Source organism: Phalacrocorax carbo, chromosome 16, assembly GCF_963921805.1.
Source record: "Phalacrocorax carbo chromosome 16, bPhaCar2.1, whole genome shotgun sequence".
Lineage (NCBI taxonomy): Eukaryota > Metazoa > Chordata > Aves > Suliformes > Phalacrocoracidae > Phalacrocorax > Phalacrocorax carbo.
In genome coordinates, this window is record NC_087528.1 from 12473045 (window position 1) to 12491988 (window position 18944).

At 41.0% G+C, this 18944-nt stretch overlaps 1 protein-coding gene across 3 annotated transcripts in view; it reads left to right on the forward strand.

Moving 5' to 3' along the window:
• The window catches only part of MYH10 (myosin heavy chain 10), a 108089-nt gene that overhangs the window by 68090 nt on the left and 21055 nt on the right, over positions 1 to 18944 (forward strand). For all 3 annotated transcript variants that reach the window (XM_064467311.1, XM_064467313.1, XM_064467312.1), the window contains 15 exons: positions 1206 to 1304; positions 2254 to 2397; positions 2704 to 2799; positions 6224 to 6342; positions 6792 to 6944; positions 7343 to 7516; positions 9291 to 9464; positions 11236 to 11350; positions 14890 to 15083; positions 15353 to 15474; positions 15790 to 15859; positions 15959 to 16119; positions 16743 to 16851; positions 16935 to 17066; positions 18393 to 18599. In XM_064467311.1, coding sequence (XP_064323381.1) covers positions 1206 to 1304; positions 2254 to 2397; positions 2704 to 2799; positions 6224 to 6342; positions 6792 to 6944; positions 7343 to 7516; positions 9291 to 9464; positions 11236 to 11350; positions 14890 to 15083; positions 15353 to 15474; positions 15790 to 15859; positions 15959 to 16119; positions 16743 to 16851; positions 16935 to 17066; positions 18393 to 18599 — 2069 coding nt within the window. The remainder of the gene's footprint in view (positions 1 to 1205; positions 1305 to 2253; positions 2398 to 2703; positions 2800 to 6223; positions 6343 to 6791; positions 6945 to 7342; positions 7517 to 9290; positions 9465 to 11235; positions 11351 to 14889; positions 15084 to 15352; positions 15475 to 15789; positions 15860 to 15958; positions 16120 to 16742; positions 16852 to 16934; positions 17067 to 18392; positions 18600 to 18944) is intronic.

Here is an 18944-nt window from a genome sequence, read left to right on the forward strand (position 1 = left end):
TGGAAGTGCTGGGACACCTTCTCTTTTCTTAGGCCTTCTAGATACCAGCGAGGGCTCAATAACACGAGACCTGCTAGCATTAATACTGAAGCCTAGTTCAGTTTTAGCTTTAAGGTTCATTTTTATTTATGATTGTGTAAGAAGTAAAAATACTTGTAGTGAAAGCCCTTCTCTAACTTTGTTTTCTTTATACTAAAAATGTGTGTTTACATTTTTTTTAGCTTGTTTAGTTTCCTGGTGCATAGCAATAGGGTGGCCATAAATTTATGAAATCGGAAGTCTTAGTAAACAATATCATGTGAGTATTAATCAGAAACAGTGCTGCAGTTAAGCTTTCGTTCTGTTGCTCTGAGTTAAACTGCTTAATTTTAGGTGCACTGAATGTTTGGAACTGTCACAAAATACAATTTCCCAATAAGGCTGGGAAAGATCCATAGTTTATTCAAAATAAGCTTTAATGATAAATGATTTTTTCACTCAGCGCAGGAATGAAGGCAGTTTTTACTTTTATGAAAGCTCAGATGAATTGTTTTGCCGCGAGCTCTGTGAAAACAGGACTTAACTCTTAGGGGAATTTTTTCTTCATCACAAGAACTCATCGTGGCTTGTAAACTGTGTCACTTCACATCCCTGCCCCACGTTTGTTTTCCAGTGTGGAATATCAAGAAATGAAAGTTAAATAATACTACAGCTTATGGCAGTTTTCTAGACACTATCTGCGGCACAAATTGAATTTGGGAGCTGTTTAAAGGCAGTGCAGGTTGTATATAAAAATGCAATGCTTGAAAGAAATGACAAAGGCACTTCAGATAAAGTACTTCTGAGTTCAGCAGCTGCTGGGGTTTTGGTATTAAGAATTTCAGCAATTACCTTAATAGAAGTGGTGATTGAAAAAGAACGGGCAGCTCCCCCTTTGACTTCGGCTTCAGCTGATCTGTCACAGACCGTTGTCAGCCGCATGTAGCAGGGAAATGCAGTCAACATCCAAGAAATGAGTTTGCTGAAACGAAACGTGGGCGTCTACCAGCCTGAATTTGAAATCTCATATTTAAAGTTACGGAAAGTTGATATTGGACGTAGTCCTGTCGTTACTGTTAAAGTTCTGTTTGGTCTTAAAGTAATTACATAGCCTGCTTTGAAAGTTCGGTTTGCCTTGGACATTTTTAAACAAAAATTGTAGAAGATCCTTGACTAGCTATAACCAGACTTGTTGGAAAAGTCTCGCGCTGTCCGTCAGGCTAAGGATGAGCGGACGTTTCATATCTTCTATCAACTGCTAGCTGGAGCAGGAGAACACCTGAAGTGTAAGTTGAGAATTTCATTTTGTAAGCCTGTTGCTTCTGCCTGGCGCGTTTGTTATTTCAGTGGTAACGTAGTCATGTTTGAACTAATTCTTTGGTCCTGAAATGGTGAATTTTAAAACAAGCACGAAAAGCCGGGTGGCTTTGTTTTGAAATAACTTCTGTCTCTTATCAAGTATGCTGTCCGGACTGTTGCATTTCAAGCAAATGGCTCCTACGTGACAAAGCCCGGTTTGGGCAGCCTCTGGCTGGGAATCGCTGGATTGACACTGCAGTGTTCCAGCTGATAAATAACAAACCTGGTCAGCAGTGACAGCCGTATCTCTTCTGGGCCATGCCTTCAAACTGGGCAGAAAAGCAGCCATTTTACCAAAACGTAATGAGACCCTGCGGCTTTCTTCAGCCATTGCAGTATAAGCTGGTTATCTTCTGCTCTTTCCTTTTTCCTTCTCCCCCCCATAACTGACTTTCTGTTAGGTTATGATAAGTGAAATTATATGAAGGTACAGACTTCAGAGAGTCGATCCACTCTTTCCTTTGCTGTATTAGATAAATGGGTGTTTAGCATCCTCAATGTGGTAATCATCAATACCTAACTCTGTTTCTGCCTGTGTCTGTTACCTTTCAACAGAGATGCTCCTTTTAGGATATTCCATATAGGGATTTGAGATTGCGCTGGGTCTGAGTCAGGCAGTGCTCTGTTTACAGGCTTAATGCATTAAAGAGCTCATGTAGGTTGCTACAGATAGAGATTCTGGGAATCTGGCTTCAGCTTCGAAGGTACGCTCATAATTTTAGAGTTTCAGAAGCTGGTATAATGGCTTGTAGCCAGATTTGAGGAACTGATTTCATAAAGCAGAGTTTGCACATTTAGTGAGAACAGAGTACAGGTGGGTGTGAACAACATTTCTTTAGCTTATTTTTCTGTCTCTTCCCCTTCCCCCCGATACAGCTGACTTGCTGCTTGAAGGATTTAACAACTACAGGTTTTTATCTAATGGCTACATCCCCATTCCTGGGCAACAAGACAAGGATAACTTTCAGGAGACTATGGAAGCCATGCATATCATGGGATTTTCGCATGATGAGATCTTGTGTAAGTGATCGAGCCTTTTGGATTTTTAAAGTGTACTTTTTTCTCCTGCGCACACACACATTTGCTACTTTATTGTCACCAAATTTGATGTTGCTTCAGTGTCTTGACAGCCTGCAGCAAATGTTTGCTTAACATGAGCTAGAGCTGAATTAGAGCCATTTGCCCAGAGAGTACAGTATGAACTTTATTTCCTTTCTGAACTTACACTTTGAATTTGGAGGGAAAGTGACACAAGTAACAGAAGAAAAATTTGTTAAGCTGAGCCCTCTTCAACTAAACTGTCGCATGTGTCTCTTGGTAACACAGCAATGCTGAAAGTGGTGTCTTCAGTGCTACAATTTGGAAATATTTCCTTTAAGAAGGAGAGAAATACCGATCAAGCTTCTATGCCAGAGAACACTGGTAAGTTGATCCCATTTGTATGGCGTCCTTTAACTTGCGCTGAAGTTTTCTTCCTGCCTTTTGTCTAATGCATGTCGCTAAAAGCACAGAGCAGTCTTCCGAGCTTCCCTGATAGCATTCTGTGCCAAGAAGAGGCCATGACGGGTGTGGTAGGAGCCAATGGGCAATTACTAAAACTCGCCTCTTCCATTCTCGTAATGCAGACAGATTTAAGTATCCATCAACAGAATTTATGCTGTTTGCATTGCTTCTAAACTTTGAACAAGTATTTCAGTTGTAGTGTTGTTTATTGCTATCTACAAAGACTTAAGCACTAGGAAAAAGCGCATGCTTAAATCTGTTTGTTTTCTTTGGTTCTCAACCACAGTTTTCTTGCCAATGATAAGAGCCCTGGAGCCAAGCACAACTTCCGTAGTGAAATGGCTGAACATAAAAATGCTGTATTTAGAAAAAAATCTGATTTCTGAAGTGGCACGGCAGTGTGACTAAGATTTAATGTATCAGTTAGTACCTGCGATGCAATCAGCATTTCGAGGAGTATATTTCATGACAAAAAAAGGTAGCTGCTGAAGCAAATCTCAAGTTTTTAATTTCGGACTTCAGTACCAGCCTTATAAGTGCTCCATGGAAAACCAGCTTTGTGAAGTGATATCGGTGGGAAGAGCAGTAAGAACTGTCATCCACGGGACCTGCTGCACATGCACAACTCAAATTCTTGCCTGTGTCTCATTTTGCAATTGTCCTAAATTGTGAGCAACCTAAGTGCACTGCAACGCCCCAGACTTTTGGCGCTTCTCAGGGCGGCGGCCTGCGCCCCACCGTGCTCCAGCAAGCAGCCATGGATTAAAGGTCAATAGTCGTTGACTCGATATTTGGCTGGCAGTTGGCACTAAGAGTTTTGCAATGGGGGAGAAAGGTTGGGTGAGGGAGTAGTTTTTGGGGCTTTTAGTGCCAGCTTAGACAACTCAACCATCTCATCCCTTTTAGAAGGTGTGATGTAGAAAGGTACCAATGCTGCTTACTTCCTGACTGTCTTGGCTTTCATTGTATTACCATTGGGTTTTGGACATAAACTCTGAATTAGAGTATTGGATGTGAATATATTTATACTATTGGATATTTGTAATACCAGATATAAAATTCTGAATTATAAAGCAGAGATGCTGAAAAGCTCGGACCACAGTTAAAGCATGTTTCTGTTCTCTTGTATTTAAAAGCTACTTTGTTTGGTTATGTGTTCTTTGTTATTGTATCTTTTTGAAGTCGCTGAGCGAAACTGATCTCTCCCTTCTTGTCGCCTGTACTGTCACATCTCACTGGGACAGGTTTCCCTAGTGTCCTCCAGAGAAATAAGTGTGTCTCGATAGTGATTCACTGTGTTGAGGCACGTGTCTGAAATAGCTTAGGCTAGTCTCTCCATAGAAGGAATCTGTGTGGGCAGTGGAGATGAGAACCTATTCAAAGAATATGGAAAGCAAATTCTACTCTATAGGTAATAACTGTAGATGAACAAATATCGGTTTCAAGTATAGGTAGAAGAGATGACAAGAAAGCCGTAGAGCCTTCCTGGATGAATAGGAGGGACAAGCTGTATTTGGAGGACCGTGTCATGCTTACCAGCTTCGGAAGAAGCCTTTCTGCTGAAAGGGCAGAGCTTCATAAGCAACCTTATAAATTCATGCTTCAACTATGATACGAGCTTTTCAGTATCCTTGCTCTATAGTAATTCAGCATTTTATATCCAAAACCCAACAGTAATACAACGCAAGTCAGGATAGTCAGGGCTTTCTGCGATTGCACCTTTAAATGGACCTTCCTCAGTTATAAACAAACAAGATGAATTACGCTTTTTTTAAAGTGTAAAACTGATCAAGCTGAAATAGCGTGAACCAGTCCTACCCTTAAAAGTGAGGGAGCTTTGACTTGAAACTGGTTTTGTTTCCTTCAGTCAGAGCTCTGAAATGCTGCCTACAGCCTCCTTCAGTGTCTGAACCGGATGCGATTTTTGGTATTACCTCTGCTGTGGTGGTGGTGGTTGTTGTTCCCTAAGCTATGGCTTATACAAACTGGAAAGGTAGAGACAACAAATTCCACGTTACAGGCTCATGAAAGAGGAGCTGAATGTAGTGTTTGGAGTAGTGCGTGGGGGGGAGCCCCTCTTTCCCTAAAATCTGTAATATCCTTTATCTAGTATCCGTTATGCCAAGTACCAAGCTGATGCTCTTGGCTACTTAATATTTTCAAGTTGTTCTTTTTTTTTTTTTTCCTAAGATTCTGACAGCACTTGCTACTTGACACCTAAGGTTCTAAGTTTTATCTGATGTGCGTTTTTATACTCAAAGCACAGAAATGTTCCTGTGGAGCTAAAGTGAAAGGAGCGCTTGATTTGAGTCGCTACCCTAATTTCACTGATTAAGTTGTGTGTTGATTTAAGAGCACTTCAAAGGAATATATGGCCAGACAGAGGATCTCAATATTAAGAGCATGTACTAGTGTTTTTAATACCAACAAACAAAAATATATATAGAGAGAGGAAGTCTTATATTGATATTAAAATCTGTTTTCCAATGCTGATTTGTAAAAACAGAGCGTTTTCATTTTGACAGTAAACCAACAAGCTGTCAGGTCACAAAGATAAGGGGTTAAGGTACTCAGTGGATAGTGTGGAGGGCTTCCTGCTGAAGGGCAACGCTTACCCAGACCTAAAAATACCTTTAGTGTCACTCTCATTTTTAGCAGTATGGAACACTAACCTACTGGAAATTTTATTTAGAAAAAGGGACTGATGCAGCAAGAATATGTAACAATGGTGTGGGTAATGTGTTATTTCAAATAACAGAGAGCATGAACTCTCCTGGCGTCGTGTTTAAAGAAAGTGCACAGCTGTTTGCATCGTTGTTCTGTATAAAATATTAAAGCCATTGTTTAAATAGTTTTAAACAATGTATTTTGATTAATAATAGAAGCGTCACACCAGCACCTAGCTAAATTGAAGCAGTTTTCAAGCAACCTGTAGTGTGATGGAGCTGATGTGTGACGTCCTCATACTGTGCTCTTTTTCTGGAGATGAGAAAATGAACGTTCCCTATGAAGTAACAGAATGAACACTTCTACGTGGGCTGTGGACTGTTACTTCCCTGCAGTTTCACGAAATGTTGTGTTTTCCGTGTTCCCCTAAGAAAATCCAGTGGTGTGCTTCTGTAGAGGCTTCCATCGGCTTTTGAGATGGGTGGAAGCCTGCGGACGCGTGGTGGGGCAGGTCTCTGCACAGGCCAGAGGTGCATCCCCCGACTGCTGTTGCAAATGGCAGTTCAATTTTTAAGCTGGCATATGAGAGTCTGTCAGTAGCTTGTTCCACCGATGTCGCTGGCTGCGGTGGAGGTTGGAGGATTTAAGTGTTTCCATTTATTACTTTGATCTCCAGTCGCACAGAAACTCTGCCACCTACTGGGAATGAATGTCATGGAGTTCACCCGGGCCATACTGACACCGCGCATCAAAGTCGGCAGAGATTATGTTCAGAAAGCCCAGACCAAAGAACAAGTAAGTTTTGATGCTTTAAAAACGAGGTGAAGCTGTGTCTTGTCCTGATTAGCTCTTAATAAAGAGACTTGGAATTAAGTGTGTATTGCCACTGGCTTTGTTTAAGCTTACGGTCTTCATTAAATGTTCTTATATGGTAAAAATCAGTGGTAGAATAGAAGAAACCTTTCCCTTTCCTTGACCTTCCACTGGTTTCATTCTTTAATGTCATTGTTGTACATATCAAATGCACAGAGAGCTTTTGGGGATTTTTTTATGGAACAGTTTAAGGACAAATTTTTCATAAAATTAATCAAACTGCATACTGTTTCTACTGCTTGTTTTCATTCCTCAGTGGTATTAACTCTGTTAAACTTCATCTGCTACTTAGTTATTTGTGATAACATCCACATCTCTGTTCTTTTGATGACTTCTCCAGGGTAAATAAATTTTCGTGTTTGGATTTTCAGGCAGACTTTGCAGTGGAAGCTTTGGCAAAGGCCACCTACGAACGCCTCTTCCGCTGGCTTGTTCACCGCATTAATAAAGCTTTGGACAGGACCAAACGACAGGGAGCGTCTTTTATTGGAATTCTGGATATTGCTGGATTTGAAATCTTTGAGGTACTTCAAAACGCTGCTAATCAGCTTTTTCTTTTCCCCGTTCACGTGCGTTCAGGACTAAGTGTGGCACCGCTTCCTGCGTGCACGTTCCAAGGCTGCGGGAGGCTTTTTTCCTAGCGTGCAAATGCTTTGACGACCCTAACTTATACTGCCAAAAAGTCTTGCTTTAGTCTAAATCGTTCTTTTGTAAGTGATGGGTTTTTCTACTATACGTTATTTAATTGTATGTAACAGGGAACATCAGAGATTCGGGTAATGCGTTTTCCCTTTTTCTTTACAATGTATTTCAATGTTGCAGAGTTTTGGGGAATTTCCTTGTAAGGTCAAATTTTTGACTTCTAGATATTTGATAAATCCCATCACTGAATTATTCTTGCTTACTAATGTTATTTTTGTAGTTGAACTCCTTTGAGCAGCTCTGCATTAACTACACCAATGAGAAGCTTCAACAGTTATTTAACCACACAATGTTTATCCTGGAGCAAGAGGAGTACCAGCGAGAGGGTATAGAGTGGAATTTCATTGACTTCGGACTGGATCTGCAGCCTTGCATTGACTTAATCGAAAGACCCGTAAGTTTGTGCATTAATAATGCTCTAAGGAGAAGAGGTTCCCTTTATGGGTTTGTCTTTTACTGCCTGCAAATTGTAGGGCTGTGCAGAGATTCCTTGCGGAGCTGTCACAAAAAGCGAATTAACGTGACGGCTGAAATCCAAAGTCTAAAACGCCATGTATTGGGAAAAGCTTTTATCCATATGGCATTTTGCCTTGATGTTCGGGTAGAACATTGAGCTAAAGATATTAAGCTACTATTTTTATACCTTCCCCCCCCGCCCCAGTACTAATGTAGTCTTTAGTCCTGTCACTTTGATATTAAACAACAGCACTGCGTTATAGGAGCTTTGGAGTGGTGGCTCAGTTGGGATGCTTTGCAGGACTGAATGGTAAAATTTTTCATTTGAGATCAACAGCAAAATTTCTGAAACTTCAAGGGTGGGGTTGCGAGTAGGAAAGCAGTATCTTAAAGGTGATTTTAATCACTGTGCTTTTTAACATATTCTTCTGGCTGGTCAATGTATGGAAGCTGAAGAGGGCTTCCAGGAGCAGGAGGAGCAGTTGGGTTGGGGCAGGGGGGAAGGCGAAGAACAAAGATCACCATTCCTGAAAGTTACCATTCTTCACACCTCAGAACTATGCTGCCAAAATTATTTTATGACCTTTTAAATTAAACGTAGGGCTTTGCAGTTACTACTCTCTACCTTTCTGTGGGTATTCTAGAATGCACACAAGCTGCCGGTGATGCTATGCATCCTGAAGAGCAGAAAAGCCCATGAGCCACATTTCTGGGTATTTTTAGAGAAGGAAAAGGGAAATCCTGTTTCAGTTATCAAAGGTTTGCACTTTGTGCGTGAAACTTCAGAAAGTTCTGCCTCTTTGGAACGTAAAGCCTCTGCCAAAAGCCGGAGGGGGTAAGAGTGGATGCTTTCAGTATGCAGATGTTTAGGTGAATATCCTAAAATGCACCAAGTTACTTTTGGGTTTTTTTAAAGCAAATGTCAGTACCTTCATAATTGTTCTGTAAATGTGATGCCACGTAGTAGGCACATAGAACATCTCTCTTCAAATGTGTAAACTTTATATTCATTAGAAACATTAAGTATAAATTATTATAAACCCTTTTCCATTGCTCTCCTGTGTACGATGGTCTGTCTTCCTGAGGAAAATGATCCCATCCAATAATTCTACAGCTGCAAAATACAGACACTGCTTGTTCCCTGCTTCGCTTTAAGAATAAACAAACCTTCAAATGGAGTGCTTAAATTGTATGGGAAGAGAGGCATTACATAAAACTATGCTGGCTGCTCAAGTTAAGCCTGCTGAACCTCTTTGGATGCTGCTACTGGATATCAACCCAGGGCTTGGCAAGGGGAGGCTCAGCGGCTGCCGCAGTAGTGTTGGGTGGCTGGGAGGGATAATTGTCTTGAGTTTAGCCCACATTAGAGCATGACATTAACTACTGTGGAGATGGGGATGAGCTGGTGTGTACATACATGTCGGAGAAATGTTTGGAAGGTAACTCTGGAGGTCATCTATTCCAGTCTCTGCTCAAAGCAAGGCTCCTGTCAGCACTAGATCAGGTCACTCATGTCTGGCTCCAGCATTCATTGGAATGAATTTGTTTGAACCACTCAATGTCGTTCATTGAACTGGACTCCCCCACAGCTTGTTTTAATTTAAATCAAATTTGAGTCAGTTTAGACAGCTTCTTATTGTGACATTCAGTGCTGTGTTTTGAATATTAAAATAAATAAAAACTAACACAGAGTAAATCCAACTGGACTGCAGGCAAATCCTCCTGGTGTGTTAGCGTTACTGGATGAAGAATGCTGGTTCCCTAAAGCCACTGACAAGACATTTGTGGAAAAATTGGTCCAAGAGCAAGGAACCCACTCGAAGTTCCAAAAGCCAAGACAGCTCAAGGACAAAGCGGATTTCTGCATTATTCACTATGCAGGGAAGGTAAGGGTTAAGTGTTAAATACTTGGTTAGAAGCGTTGGTTTTGGGAAAGTACTATGTGCTATGGCTACCAAATTTAGAAATACTTGTGCAGGAGGGAGGCCTTGCTTCATTTTCTTGAACATACTCGGAGAGCTCTGATGGAACTCCTGTTACTAAATAGACATAATTCAAAAATATAAATTAAGCACACATTTCAGCTTCCTTTAATTTTGTTGTCAGGACTTACAGGTGAGTTTTTTCAGGATTTGTGCTGAAAGGAATCTCTTCTGAATATCTGTTTCCAAGTTGACAGTAGTACTTGAAGTAGGGCTGTGTCAGTACCCTCTGCACTTTTATCTCCTCAGTTCATGTAAGATTTTCTGTATATCCCCGTTTATAGGTAAGCTAGTATCTTAATTTTTACTGTTAGTTCAGTCTTCGCTTTCCCGTTGGGGGACGGAGCTCAGCTGCCGTGTGAACAGACCCATGAAATAACCATGCGGTTCTTGTCAGCGTTTCGTGGAACCTTCACAATCACCGGGTCTATTCCATAGGGCCGTGCTATGTAATTACTTCCATAAATAGTTAAAACTTAATCCTAGTACCAGTTTTTCCCTGATATTTAGAAGAAACTGTGCGAATGATTAAAAGCCATCCTTTAATTTTCATTTAAATTACTAATGGCTTGTTGTTACCTATCCTTAGATGTCTGTGGTGCCAAGTAGATAATCGTAGCAAAAATGGAAATAAAAAAATCATGCACTTTATTGTATCAATATTTAAAACAGTAACTTAGAAATAATGAAATCGACACTATTACTGCAGGTAATAGTAGATCAGTTGTGAAACAAAACGTTACCTTTAGGTAATCAAAGCGAAGTAAAGCAGCTTGGTGCCTGGCTGCAGGAAGGTAATTGTTCTGCAGAATGCTTTGCTTCTGCCAGCGGAGTGGGCATTTCGGGGGTACTGGCACTGCTTTACGTGTCTTCCTCTCACAGAAGGCGTTTTTCAATTTTCTGTCAGAACGTGTATTTCCTGCAAACCTAGAATCGTTTGTAAAATAGCTCTTACTGCAAAAAGCACTGGGATGAGGATCTGATTTGGGTTTGGGCGCTGGAAGCATTTAGATGTGGCGTTACTTCCAAAGCCCTTGTTTAAAAACAGAAATGTCAGTTTGAAGCAAAAACACGCTAGTCTACACAGAGGTCGTGTTGGACTTAGGGAGTCCTTGGGCTCTCTGGGCTTGGGATGAAACCATGCTGGTAGCCTTGAGCGTTCACTGCTGAGCTATAGTTTAATTGCAAACCACAGATTCGGCTCTTTCAAGATAAACACTTCATTCTATAAAGAAAACAAAGCTCTTAGGTATAACTGCTATAGTGAAATTTAAAAAAAAAAAGTCATGTTGCAGCACATCCTTAATTTACTCTCTAGTGATTTAGATAAAGTAATTAAGATCTATATTGGAGTTGTTTTCACATCTTCACAGTGAACAGTGAAGCCTTATTTTGGCAAAAACACTAGACCGAAGACGTATAGCAACCATTAGTAAGCAAAAAGTCAGATTACTAAATTTTAAAGAAACCTCCCGTTTACTCTTTCAAAAGAATAATAACTTTTCGTGGTACTTTGAAGTGTTCTAAGGAGGCGCAACAAACTCGTAGCAAGCAAGCATCAAGAAGAGACTAGGAGGAAAACATCAGTATGGTATTTTGAAAGCCTTTTGATGCTTGTAAATTTGAAACTAAAGCTGGTGTCTGCCTGATCATGTGCAACTCGGCTGCTCTACAGGTAGACTACAAGGCAGATGAGTGGTTGATGAAGAATATGGACCCTCTGAACGACAATGTGGCTACACTCCTGCACCAGTCTTCGGACAAATTTGTTGCAGAGCTTTGGAAGGATGGTAAGAGATCATGCTCCGAGTTGTTAGCGACTTGTACCTTGCTGGACGAGTTACTTTCTTTGTGCCTGTTCCCTCCTCACCCTCCACCTCTACGTTGTAAATATCCGCAGTGTTTTCTCTACTGTTTAGCGCCAGAAGTACAACGAGGAAGCTGGGTTGCACCTACGGTCCCTTGCACATGCACCATTTCTTGAGTAGCTGCTTCTCATGTTCATTACTTGAACTGATATTCACTGACTACTTGCTACCCTGTGTCAAATTTCATCTGTAGAATCTTGTCCAGAGCTCGTAGTTTGAGTTGCTGCGGTCAAGTCCTGAGTGTAAACGGCTGTAGTGGGACCTGCCATTAATAAAACGTTGTCTTACGTGAGCACCAGCACAGTGGTTTCAAATGCAGTGGTGGGTCATATCCTGGAAAACTGCATCCCCTAAAATAACATTCATCAATGGCCATACTAGTGCTTTGCATATTAAAATCAAATGCAATATTTGCCTATTTTAACTGTATGCTGCTGTTTAGCTAGTCTACCTGCACATCAGCTTAAAGTGTTTATCAAATTTTTACCAAAATAGCCCAAGAAGCAGAAATAGCCAAATAAGTACTGGCAAGGATTTTTCTATTCTAATTTTTAACATCACAGTATATTAATTAGAGTATATTTACCTGCCACAGTATATAAATCCTGTAGTTTCTTATTCCAGGAGGAAATTAATCTTGTGATACAGATGATGCTGTAAGTTAATGCTGAGTTTCCCTCTTATTCTCGGGAATACTTAACTTGGTTCAGCTATAGAGAGCAGTTTTAATGAACATATAAAGAACTTTTTGGTTGGATATCTGCTCCTTTCCTTCTGAGTACACGCGCAGAAGCAAAAGTGTTTTGGTCCAAACATGCAAAACCTGCATCCCCAGATAATTGAATTGTGCATGGAATTATGTTGTGGCCTAATTGCTTTTGTAGCAGTTAAAAGTCTGTTTGCAATTGATAAACCTGTTCTGTATACTAACTGAAGTGTCTTGTGTATCTGCTCTTCTGTCTTTCTGTTTTTGCTGTTTCTCTGCCTTAGAGATTCAGAATATTCAGAGAGCCTGTTTCTATGACAATATTACTGGTCTTCATGATCCACCAGGTGAATGGATATAAAAACAGTAGGACTACTAAAGGCAGGGCCGTTGTATCTACAGGAAAACCATTTTTGCTCGTAGGCTTGCATGAACTTCTCATTTCATGCTAAACTTAGGTATACCTCCACAAGGCAAATGGTCTCCGAGTGCATACCTATTCAGTTGCTGCTGCATACATCTGTATTTTATGCATTGCATTTAAGCATTGCAGATAAAAAGGTTTGTTGCTTCCTAGTTCCATGTTGAGATGCAGAATTGCTTCTTAAGTGATAATTCTCGTAGCTCCAAGCACTTGTGAGAATGCGTAAGCTTTGTAGCACTGTCAAGCTTCTTTCTGCAGTCCAACATTGACAAAACTCGAATGTTTTAGAACGTGGATGTATTTTTGGGGAGGAGAGCTGAAGAATGTATTGAAGTACCAGAGTGAGTGCTGCAGCTGTAGTGGGGGTAGTAAGTAAAATAAACTTTCAGACTTGTTGGAATTGTTCTTTTATTTAAAAACCTCAATATTTCCCTTTGTTGGAAGCTGGACACAGTTTTAAAGTATCGAGAAATCAACAAAATCACTGTCTTTTTGAAGACGCTTTAGATAGTTTACCCAACCTCTTCCTCATCCTTCTTGTGTCCCTCTCCCCAGGCTTAGAGGTATGTGTATGTGAAGGCTGTGCCTTCAGAGTTCCACTACTCATGATACATCCCGTACTTGAGGAAGCTAGTGGTGTTTCCTCAAGTAATTACTAGAGGGCTTGAGTTCAGAGGCTTTAGCCAATGGATGATTGTCCAGTCCTGCTGTTCAGTGACTGCGAGGGGAGGCTTACATTTAACTTCAATAATCCTCCTTGAAAAATAAATAGCTGTGTTATAGTTGGAAGACAGAGGGGAGCAAAACAAAAGATGCACAATCAACAGATATATTTACAAAACTTTTAAAAGTACGTGGCCAAACAAAAGCTGAATGGTGTCCAGTCGCTAGCGGTGCCTGGTGGGTGCATGTTTCTAATATCTACAAGCTGTTATGTTCGTCCTCTGTAAGACTGATTCCCAGTAATCTCTATCCCATTTCTGGTTTAGAACTGAATTCTGCTTCAAAGGAAATATTTGGGATATGATCTTATGAACAACTTACCACCTACTTATTCTTCTAACTTTAAGAAGCTGCTTAGATTCTTGTGTTCAAAACTGTGTGGAGGATCTGGGCTCTGCTCTGTACTACATGCGAGACTTAGAAGTGATTATTCCAACTTGTTGCTCTGTGTTTTTCTGCTTTTAATTTTCCTTTTTTTATAGACCTTTAAAAACCAGTTGAGTACAAGTATGAAATAAAATCTTGTCACTTATTTCTCATATACAAAACTAATTCTGGTAGCAAAGCATAATTCCCTCTGCTTTGGTTTGAATGAATTTGAAGATAACTTCACAAAATTTACGTTGTAGCCTACATAGAGTTGCCCATTTCTGGCTGGCAGCTTGGGTTTCATGGAGAACCAAAATATGTAGTATATCTGCTGAGTACTAAGAAGTGCCAGCTATAATTATTAAGGTGTTCAGGCAGATGTGTATTTCTTAGCAAGCCGTTTAAATAATTGTTGACATGCATATGGAATCATGTTCATGTTTTTGGCCTAAAGGTTTTAATGATGGCCGTCAGATTTCTAATTTGTGCTTCTGAAGAAGAAACCATAGAGATCCTTACCTAAAATGTTGAAAAAAAGGAAAGAAAAAATCTCTATTCTGATGCTTTATGGCAGCTTTGAAGTGCTTTGGTGTGCAATTTTCCTGTTTTGAAACTTGTCTTTTGGCTAGGGAGGTCTTTGCCATTGTGTATAAAACTTGAAAGAATTCTTCAAAAAAGCAGACTAGCACAAGTCTGGCAGATACTTTTTTCCTCTTGTAGCTGAAATAACACTATGTCCAATTCTCCTGTAAATAGTTATGCTTTCAAAACACTTCTGAATATTCACTGAAACTCAGATTTAATCTGTATAATTACCATAAGTGACTCTTCATTTTAAGCAAATACGCACAGATGTCTAATCCCAAATATTCAACCCAGATATATTTTTCATCGTAAGAATTCAAATAATTGCCGGTTTCCAGGCAACTTTGTCTCTTACAAGTTGACTTAAAATAAAGAAAATGGCTTTCCTGGTCATGTAGAACTGCAAGTAAAGAGCTGGATATTTTGGTCTGTACCTACTAAAGCTCCACGATTCTGCTGTATAAGTTTGTGGCTTTTGGTCCCACTGCTTCTGCACAGCACCCCGGTACATGCTGACTGCCTGCCTACTGATGGCATTCTCTGTCATCCGTTCCACAAAGCTTCTGCTGCTGCACTATTGCTCCCCTTTTCTGCCTATCTTTATACCTGACAAATATTAAAGTCCACTTAATTATTTTCTCTTGTCCTTCCCAGTGGATCGGATCGTGGGTCTGGATCAGGTCACTGGAATAACAGAGACAGCTTTTGGCTCTGCGTACAAGACCAAGAAGGGCATGTTCCGTACTGTTGGCCAACTGTACAAGGAATCTCTCACCAAGCTGATGGCAACGCTCCGAAACACTAATCCCAATTTTGTTCGCTGCATCATTCCAAATCATGAGAAGAGGGTATGTGCTGCGGCCCGCTCCTCTAATGCTTTCTCTTAATTAAAGTCTTCGCATGTATTTTAAGTTACGCATGCTGTCTGTGTCTTCCTCTTGAAATCAGAAGCCAGGTTTCACAAAGTTTTCACACTGATCAAATATCTTCTCAGTATTCCCCACGCGTCCCCTTATCTAGACAGTTGACTTTGCAGAGGTAGCCTGAAAAACTTAAACTACAGTTTTTCATTAATACAAAACAAAAGACTAAAATCATGCTTGTTTTGTTTGTCCAGGCTGGAAAATTGGATCCACATCTGGTTCTAGATCAGCTTCGTTGCAACGGTGTTCTAGAAGGAATAAGGATTTGTCGACAAGGATTTCCAAACAGGATAGTGTTCCAGGAATTTAGACAGAGGTAACAGCAGGAACAGTCTTCTGAGTTTTTGAGATAAAGTTCCTTGTTAAATAACTGAAGGCACCCCCACTCCCTTCCCCAGCCCAACTGGAAGAAAATCCAAAACCATGGGTGAGGTCTCGAAGTGGCTTGAACTCGAGGCAGCTAATTATTGCAAGTTTATTTTAAAGACGCGGGGGAAGGGGAAACCAATCTAAAATGGACTTCTGGAGAAATTCCTCAGCTGTGCACTTGATGACAGCAGCTTTATGGGTTTATAATAAAGTAGCTTACTGTTGAATGTAAAGGTGGGTTTTTTTTCCATTTGCCTTGAAGGTATGAGATCCTTACTCCCAATGCAATTCCAAAAGGTTTTATGGATGGTAAGCAAGCCTGTGAGCGTATGGTAAGTGTTTATACCTATATATTGTTAAAACATTGAAAAGTTGAAATGAAAATGGTCTTTTCCTTGATGTAAAAACAATGTACTTGTCTGTGCATTTAGATTAGAGCATTAGAGCTGGACCCCAACTTATACAGAATTGGACAGAGCAAGATCTTTTTCCGAGCTGGTGTCTTGGCACACTTAGAAGAAGAACGAGATCTGAAGATCACAGACATTATCATCTTCTTCCAGGCAGTCTGTAGAGGATACCTGGCTAGGAAGTACGTGTGCTCTTATGGTTTGATTTTTCTTGCGGTCAAGTCTCTTTGATCGGGAGCTATACACTAAAACTTCCATTTCAGGAGAGATTTTCTTAAATTGTGTTGCCTGATAAACTGTAGTTGTATCAAGGGTAAATAGGTACGTTTTTACCTAATAATAAGAATTTGTACCTTCATTCCATAGCAACTTCTCCTTCCCTTAATCTTCCCTTTATGACCCATGCAGCTGTTTACGGTACAGCCAGTGGCTGCAAAAAAACCCCAAACCCTCTTTCTTGCTCCACTGGAAGTTCTTAGAGATACTCTGGAAAGCTGCTTTTTTGAAATTCAAGGACAGTTCAGTGTCTAATCCACCCTAATTTTATCTTTTTAAGAAAAATGTCTGTTAAAAGTAAGAACAAACAGCATTTGTAATTGTTCTTCTGGAAATGGTGAATCCATTTCTTGCTCTGCCTCTTTATATAAGGAGTGAGTGTAGTATAAGTCACTGTAGTCACTGAAACTTAAAAATAAGCCTATTTACGGTCTGCAAGTGTTCTGGGGCTGGGTAACCTAAAATCTAAAAACCCGGACAGATGCTCAGCTGTATTTAACCTGAAATACTTTGCTTTTTCTGTCTTCAGGGCCTTTGCGAAGAAACAGCAGCAACTGAGCGCACTGAAAATCCTGCAGAGGAATTGCGCTGCATATTTAAAGCTTAGGCACTGGCAGTGGTGGAGGGTCTTCACGAAGGTTCGTTATAGTCTGTCGCTTTCTGTGACTTCTGTAATCCCAGTAGATGCAGGTTTTTACTCGTTCATTTCAAATCTTCGTAGGTGAAGCCTCTTCTTCAGGTCACTCGTCAAGAAGAAGAACTTCAAGCCAAGGACGAGGAGCTAATGAAGGTGAAAGAAAAACAGACAAAAGTGGAGGCAGAACTTGAGGAAATGGAAAGGAAACATCAACAGGTTTGTGCCTGAGATCAGCTTTTGATATGTAGAAAATATATTGCTGTCAGTCCTGTGAGGGAGCCACACTGGGGAGGTGCTCCTGAGCAAAGGCACTGTGAATCAGGAGAGCTATCTCCTTTCACACTCTGCTGAAATCTGGCATAGGAAGATATAGCATGAGCTGCTGTTCCAGAAACGTCATGCTAATGAAACTAAACTAATTTTTGGCCTTTGCTAGTTTACAGGAGAATTCCAGAAGCAGTGTCATTTTCCTTTTCAGATGTGTTTTCAGGGTAGGGTACTTCTGTGGGGTACGTAGCTGTTTAAGACTTGAGGAAGCAATTATGACAATTATTGGACAAAGCTGAAAATGAATTTATGCTGGTAAGTATCATCGATATCAATTTAAAGAACAGCTGGAAGTGTCAGTAAAGACAGAGACTTATTTATCGCTGTGGTAATTTTGAGACAGGATAGAGCTGGGATGGCAAAGCGTCAGTTCCTGTTGATGAAAGGGCTGGAAGGCATGGCCTGTGAGGAGTGGCTACGGACACTGGCTTCGTCTTAGTTTGGAGGAAAGGGGACTGAGGGGAGACCTCATTGTTCTCTACAGCCTCCTGTGGAGGGGAGGTGGAGCGGGAGGTGCTGATCTCCCCTCCCTGGGATCCCAGGACAAGACATGTGGGAATGGTTCAAAGCTGCATCGGGGAGGTTCAGAGTAGATATTGGAAACATTTCTTTATCAAGCGGATGGCCAAACACTGGAACAGGCTTCTCCGAGAGGTGGTAGATGCCCTGTGCCTGTCAGTGTTTAAAAGGCAGTTGGACAATGCCTTTAATGATATGCTTTAACTTTTGGTCAGGCAGTTGGACTAGATTATTGTTGTTTGTCCCTCCCAGCTGGGACGATTCTATTGTCAGCTTCACACAGCAAGAAGTAACGTGTTTCAGTTCTGCTCCAGTGACTCCAAGTGCCAGCTTCAGCCCAGCTACCCATGGCGCTGCTCTGCCACTGTGCAGGGATGAGTGCCAGGAGCAGCCCAGGGAACAGGCACTTCCCTCATCCTTTTGCTGCTGGTAGAACGGGGCACATGGGGGAGGTGCAGTGGGATCTGCTCCTTAAACTGGGGAGGCAAGTGAGTGAATGCCGCTGTAGCCCTGTTATGAAAGCTGGTGTCTCCTGGGCTGCTGTAAAACCTTCTGCTAAAAGTCTCTGATTTTGGGTATTGACCAGGCAGTCAAGAGTTGGAGCAGAACTTGGCCTTTAACTTTGTAGTTGTCATATGTATATTCTCTCATGAGGGAGATTTCTACTGCTTTACTACCTTTTGTGTATATTTGCAGCTTTTAGAAGAGAAGAACATTCTTGCAGAGCAGCTGCAGGCTGAGACGGAGCTCTTTGCAGAAGCTGAGGAGATGAGGGCTCGCTTGGCTGCCAAAAAACAAGAGTTGGAAGAAATTCTCCATGATCTGGAGTCCAGGGTTGAGGAGGAAGAGGAAAGAAACCAAATATTGCAGAATGAGAAAAAGAAAATGCAGGGCCATATTCAGGTATGCCCTTTGGTAACTGGAAACGGAAAAGCATGCAAACAGGACAGCTGAGGTGGGAATGGGAAAGCTCCCTCAGCGTCTCTATGGCACGGAGGAATTTAGCTCCTTGGCACCATGTGTGGAATAAAATCAATTCAATTTTTTTTCTCTTCTGTGTTTGGTGTGTTTAGATTCTTGTGGTCTCAGGCATATGAGGGTGAGGAAAGAAAAAGAAACGCCAAAATGCCCTGTTGGTAGCTATAGCATGTACAGATCGAGTATTAAATGTAGCAAGCGCTTCTGAGGGGGGGAATGGGGAATGACTGCCTGGGGCGTACCTGCTTTCTTGTAGAAAAAAGGACTGAT